Consider the following 6,935-nt stretch of genomic DNA (forward strand, 5'->3'; position numbering starts at 1 on the left):
GGCCTTCAGGAGCAGCGTTCAGAATGCGCCACAGACAAGCGACAGAAGGACAAACAGGGACTCGGGGTTCTGAGCTGGCTTTAACGCCCCAGCCTCATCCTTCACTATTCGTCCACCCTAAATGCCACTCGCGATTACATTATTAAAACGCCTGCATATTAAGACACGACAGAAGAACAAGCTGTCACGGTCACATGTCAGGCCTTTTTGCTGCTGACCCTTGAACAACATGGGTTTCTACTGCACGTGTCCACTCGCACGCGGATGTTTTGCAATAAATGCTGTAAATGTATTTTCTCTTTCTTACGACTTCATAACGTCTTCTTTCCTCCAGCTGACTTTATTGTAAGACTACAGTGTGTAATACATGCAACATATAAAATACATGTTAATCAACTGTTTACGTTGTCAGTAAGGCTTCTGGTCAAAGTTTAGCAATTAAACTTTGGGGAGTCAAAAGTCATATGTGAATTTTCAACTGTGCGCCTAAGCCCTGCATTGTTTAGGGGTCAACTGTACATGCTGCTAACTCCCTCCCATCCTTCTAGGCTCTGCTCAGGTGTCGCCTCCTCTGACAGCCTGTCATGACACCCTCTCCCCTCCCAGTCTGCAGTAAGTACCCTTGTAGCCTAGCCCCAGGCCTGATGTCCAGTGGCTCGCCATAAGCTGGGGTGCTTACTCTCACCACCCCTGCCTGAGAGAGGGGAACGTTCTTCTCTATTTCAACTTCTGCTGCCTTAAAAAGGCTGACCTACATGTTCTTTCTTTTTATAACACTCAAAATCCTAGTAAAAAGGAAGGGCATGTGTAGCATAAACTGAAACTTGGCAATCTACAGCCCATAAGCCAAATCTGGCCCACTGTTTAATTTTATAAATAAAGTTTTATTGGAACACATTTATGCCAATTCACTTACATATTGTCTATGGCTGTTTACTAATTTCAGTGGCAGAACTGAACAGTTGTAATAGAAACTGTAATGGTCCCCAAAGTGGGAAGTGTTTACTGTCTGGACCTCTACAGAAAGTTTGCTGACCCTGACTTTCAACAAATCTAGATTTCACCATCGCTACTGTCAAGTTCTTCTTCTGCCCCTGGAAAACATACAGCCTACCTGGGCCAGGAGGTCGTGCCTGATGAAATACGTCAGGGACCAGATGCTGACTGACACTTTCTACAGACTGAATGCTTGTGTCTCCCTCCCCCAAGTCATATGTTCAAGCCCTAAGCTCCAACTTTACGGTAATTGGAGATGGGACCTTTGGGAGGCAATTAGGCTTAAAAGAGCTTAGGAGCATGAGGTCCCCATGATGGCATCATTGCTTTGTAAGAAGAGACCCCAGCTGCTTCTCTCCCATATGTAAGGGTGCAGGAACAAGGTGGCCATACGCAAGCCAAGGAGTGTCCTGACCAGGAACCAAATCAGCTGGCACTTAGATCGTGGGACTTTCCAGCCTCAAGAACTGTGAGAGATAAAGTTATTTTGTTTAAGCCACCCAGTCCACGGTATTTCTATAGCAGCTTGAGCCGACGAAGGCACAGTCTAAGAAACAGTCACCGCCACCACTTACGCAGCACTGGCTGTGTGTCAGGCACTTACGTGCATTAGTCACGTAAGCCTCTGAAGAACCCTACGATGCAGACAGTCATGTGCCCATTTTTATAGATAAGAATCTGAGAAACAGATGTAAAGTAACCTGCCCAAAGCCACTCAGCTAGCAAACGGTAGAGCTGTGATTAAAACGGACAGTTGAGCCCCTGAAGCCACATTCCTGCCCAATTATCTGCTTCTCCAAGAGGCCCTACACTGAGTGACTGTCCAGAACAGACTCCAACTGATAAGTGCATCCTTTTCTAGGATTTCCTGTAAGTGTCTGGAACCTCACGTGTTCTCCAGGATCCAGTTGCTCTGGATTCAGGGACAGTGCCAGAGGAGGGTTTGAGCAGAGAGAACGTCTGGGACATGCACCGTGCAGCGTCAGGACACCTGCCAGAGCTGAGTGTAACCACTGGGTCAAGGACGGGAACCCTTATGGCTTCCGAAAGCTTCAGGGCATAATCGGTACATTTGGCAAACGCTGACTCGGGATGCAAACCATTTCCACAGATTACATGCGAAGTGCCGTATAGTCGCTGCAAACTGGGATAAGCATTCAAGTTCACTGTCAGCCAAATGTTTTGTTTTCATGTCCAAAAAATTAAAAAAAAAAAAAAAGAAAAGAAAATTAGAAAGCATTACTCTGCTCTGAGGGAGCCGCATATGAAATTCCAACCCAAACAAGTATGACCTTCTGAGGTTGGAAAGGGGAAAATTCAGAATTACGCAACTTGAAATCGCTTTTGCAAGCCCCTCCCCAACGAAGCGCCACGGCTAGGGGGGCAAATGCCTCCGGAGTGGAAACCAGCCTCTCCCTGGGAGAGGGAGCCCCATGTGCTCGCTCCCGTGCCCGGTACCTGTGAGGGCCCTGGTGTCGGCCTTCCTGCTCGCCTGGCGGCCCCGCTCGGCCCACACGTAGACGCCGTACGCCTCTCCCGGCTTCAGGCCCGTCAGGACGGTGCTGTTCTGCTCCCTGGGGACCGCCGTGTCCTTGGTCTCCCCGTCAGCAGAGGTATAGCGCACCACGTACTTATCTATGACAGCCTGGACAGGGTCCCAGGAGACCACCGCCGTGTCTTCTGTCACTCGATCAGTGGCCACATTGGTTGGGCCATCAATTTCTTCGTAAAAATACATGAGAAAGAAAAATCAGAGAAGCCACGTGGCTGGTCAAGATCACAGATGCTTCACGATCTAGTTCACCTGGGCGACCTAGTTCCATAGTCCACACAATGCAAGAAGGTCTTGCCGCCATCTGTGACAGGTAGACAACCGGCCTCTGCTTGAACCCAAAGCTGAGAAAGGGCTTCCTGATGGACAAAACAATCCCTTCCATTAGAGAAAACTCCAAGTGTAGCTGCTCGAAGTGTAAACTGCTTTAAGAGTGTCTATGTGTCTATGTGTTTTTTCATGTGCGTCTCTGCTAAGCGAGGGGTTCTCAACCTTTGTCAACATTAGGCACCTGCTAAATACCACAGAGTCTGCTTGAGGGGGTCTCAGACAAGCCCTGACGTCTCCATTAGAAAAGCAATAAGCAAAACTACACAGGTGATTCTGAGGCGCATCAAAGGCTGGAGCCCCGGCTTCCTCATTTTTCATTTTCTGAACCCAACATTCATCCTTGTTTGATTCTTTCTTATGGATTCCATTTATAATTAAGTCTTTCACGCCCACTTTCCCCTCTAGCTCATCATTTGCAGATCTAGTAAGTAAGGCACCCGAGGGCATCTATCCAGGTCGCTGGTAAAGAGCTTCACAGAGACCCCTCCCTACACACAGATCAGTAGAGACACAGGATGGTTTCTTACTCTCATAGACCTAAGCAGTCTTCCTTCCTCCCCGTTCTGCTCCAGCTCTCTCATCCGAGAATTCCCCAGCAGAGAAGTTACAACTTTACACAGCTGCATTTTTTAACACCGACTATGATGCATCTTTCTCAAGAACAATGGCAGTGTTTTATTTGTGTGCATGGAAATGAACTATGTTCCATCACCAGAGGCAATATACATTTTATTTAATAAATTGACTGCTGTTTATTGAGCACACACTAAGTGCTGGGTGCTTTTCACACATTACTTTATCAAACCTCAGAGTTATCGTCGCACAGGCATCTGTCAGATTCCCCATGGACTAGCTTGGAAAATTAATACTAGTTACCATTTTTAGAGCACTAACTATATGCCAGGCTCAGAGCGGTTCGATAACTTGCCCAAGGTCGCTCAGCTAGTAGGTGGTAGTCACCGACTCATTCCGCGAACATTCTCTGAGCGCCTATTTGGAACTGGGGATTCAGCAGTGTCATGAGTTAAACAGTGTCTCCCATTGAAGTGCCAACCCTCAGCACCTCCAAATGGGACCTTATTTAGAAGGAGGTTCTTTCTAGAGATAATCAAGTTAAAATGAAATCTCCAGGGTCGGCCTAATCCGAAAGGACTGCTTTCCTCCTGAGAGAGGGACATTCGGACACAGACACCGATGCACAGAAGGAAGAGGATGTGGAGAGACACGGACAAGACAGCCCTGCGGGTGGATGCTGCACCTACGAGCCAAGGGAAGCCGAGGTTTGCCGACACACACCAGAACTAGAAGAGGAAAGGACGGATTCTCTCCTGGAGCGGTCAGAGAGAGCGTGGTGCTGCTGACACCCTGATTTCAGACCTGAAGCCTCCACGACTGTGGGACAGTACATTACTATTGTTCTGAGCCACCCAGGTTTTGGTCCTTCGTCAGGACAGCCCTGAAACTAACAGAAGCAATGAGCAAGACAAAGACTCTGCTAGGAAGCCTACATTCTCCCGAGGAGCCGGACAGTGAACAAGAAGACAGTAAACAGAAGACAGCTGTGATTTTAAACAGGGAGATCAGGAAAAAATCTGTCTCACCGAGAAGGTGCATTTGAACAAAGACGTCATCGAAAGGAAGCAGTGGGCCACACGCACTCTGGGGGAACCTCACCCAAAGGCAGAGGGAGCAGCAGGCTCAGAGTCCTGCTCCACGGGCAGCAGGTGGCCAGTGCTGCCCGGCAGAGTATGCGAGGGCTCGAGCGGTAGAGGCGAGGCCAATGGGGTGACGGGTGAGCGGACCGCGGACGGCCTGCGAGGCCACTGTGGCTTTTGCACTGAACGAGGCGAGGAGCGTCTGGGGTTTTGCACAAAAGAGCTGCATGATCTGACCTGTGCTATCTCTGGAAGCCGGAGAAAGTACAGACTGCAGCAGGTCAAGCGTGAGGTCGCCTCGGAGGTCGTGACCCCAGTTCAAGTGCGAGCTGGCAGGAAAGTGCACAGCTTGGCAGCGATGAACTTCACGAGAAAGGTGGGGGCGGGGGGACTCCGAAGGTAAAGGTGTCGGGAGCTGCTGACGGATTTGACGTAGGTACAAAGACTTGTTGGTTTGGGACCTGATGGAGAAGTCTGGGGACACGTCTCCTGAATCCCCTGAAGACACTGGCCTGGCATGTGCGTGCGGCTCCGAGGCCAACCTGCTCCTAAGCCTCACTTTCTAGAAGGCCCGTCTATGCGCCTCGCGTGTGTCGACAGGTGGGGATTTTTAAGCGACTCCTTTTGTGGAACAGCTCCAGTGAATGACTTGTTAGATGGGAAGTACCTGAACTGTGACGTCCCTCCCCGCACGTGCTCGCGCTGTTCTTATAGTCCAGCCTCTGCCCCAAAACATTTGGAGGAACAAGAGGTTGTTTTCTTCCCTTAAATCAATTAACAGTCTAGCCAGGTTTGAGAATGTTTCCTGATCTTAGAAACTACTGTGTCTTTTTCTGCATGTTAGTAAGACACATGACACAAACTTATTTGCAACCCATTAAATATCCCATCCTGCTTTCAGAATACAACAGACAATAAAAACACCTCCTGGTCTATGGCCATGCCACCCCGAACAAGCCCGATCTCGTCTGATCTCGAAGCTAAGCAGGGTCGGGCCTGGTTAGTACTTGGATGGGAGACCACCTAGGAAGACCAGGTGCTGTAGGCATTTAAAAAAAAAAAACAAAAACAAAAAAACTAGCAACTCAAGGCCTATGTGATGAAATGCTCTGGGAATTCAGAGCCGAGGATGGCTGCCATGCAATGGGGTCCTAGAAGGCCTCGGTGGAGTGGCCGAGGCTGGAGCCGAGCCTAGAAGCAGGAGTGATATTGCCGTGAGCCCCAGGACGTACCATCTCTGGAGGCATGTGAAGGTCAATGCCCAGCGGCTCTCTGAGTGAACGTTAGCTGGGCTGGATTGACTGGCAGCTAGAGGTCACCATGGAGGGATTTCTAGGCTGGCGCAGCCACATGAACCAAGCTCGCTGCAGAGATAAAGCTGCCGTGTTAGGAACCCTGAGAACCATCCAGAGGAGCCGTGAGAAAGACGATGGCCCAGGCTGGATACCACCGAGGCCGAGATAAAAGGCCGGGGCGTCACGGAAACTTTTCTAGTTAGGGAGTAAACAGTATGAAAATTAACCAGAAATAATGGACAAGAAGGGAAAAGCAGGAGGCACGTTAGCTCTGTGTGCACCAAAGTAAACACCCTCGGTTCGAATCCCAGCTCAGTCCTTTCCCGCTGGATAGACAGCCTTGAGTTTAACGTCGCTAAACCTCATTTTTCTTACATATGATTTGGAAATAATAAAGGACCTACTGCACAGGTGAGAACTAAGTGAGATGATTCACAAAAAAGTGCTTCGTTAATGAAACGCCTGGCACACAGCAGGCCCTCGGTTAACTCACAGCCTGGAGAGAGCCCCTGGAAGCGAGGAAGAACTTGTCATTTTCCATCTCACCACGACTTCACTGGCCACCACTCAGGCCGGCCACACAGTCTGCACTGCACAGTCCATCAGTGACATCAGACCTCTTCTTTTATAATTGCCAAACCGAACTCCTTCACACTCCAGATATGCGAACTGCTAGGCAGCCGAAGTTGTGGATTTAATTCTGGCGACATCTCATCCTTGTTCGACACCCCGACCAGCCACAGCCAGGACCGTGAGGAAAAGAACTAGAAAACTTTTCAAGGACGTCTCCGCGTTCAAAGACCCCTCCTCTGCTGGCTCCAGGGATGAGCCTCCACCCAGCACCATTCTGTTCTAGATCATGGGCTCCCACCTCCGGTTGGCAGGGGCACAGAGTTACTGCAGGAGGCTCACAACTCAATACTTGAGCTGGGAGGACCTGGGACAAGGACCTCCCCACCCCAGCGTCCGAGCACCTGAGCCCTCAAGCACCGTCTAAAAACTGAAATTACATAGGCTACCTTACATGAATGCTTACAGTAATTTCGAATTCTTTTCTGATTAATAAATGACTGATTTATTTCCAAATTTACTGATTTATAATCACAC

At 49.4% G+C, this 6,935-nt stretch overlaps 1 protein-coding gene and 1 pseudogene across 1 annotated transcript in view; one reads left to right on the forward strand and one right to left on the reverse strand.

Moving 5' to 3' along the window:
* The window catches only part of TNN (tenascin N), a 58,232-nt gene that overhangs the window by 36,160 nt on the left and 15,137 nt on the right, over positions 1–6,935 (reverse strand). The window contains exon 5 of the mRNA XM_023531230.1: positions 2,455–2,718. Coding sequence (XP_023386998.1) covers positions 2,455–2,718 — 264 coding nt within the window. The remainder of the gene's footprint in view (positions 1–2,454; positions 2,719–6,935) is intronic.
* On the forward strand, positions 5,464–5,581 carry LOC111740559 (annotated as a pseudogene).

The sequence above is a fragment of the Pteropus vampyrus genome, unplaced genomic scaffold (assembly GCF_000151845.1).
Source record: "Pteropus vampyrus isolate Shadow unplaced genomic scaffold, Pvam_2.0 Scaffold65, whole genome shotgun sequence".
NCBI lineage: Eukaryota > Metazoa > Chordata > Mammalia > Chiroptera > Pteropodidae > Pteropus > Pteropus vampyrus.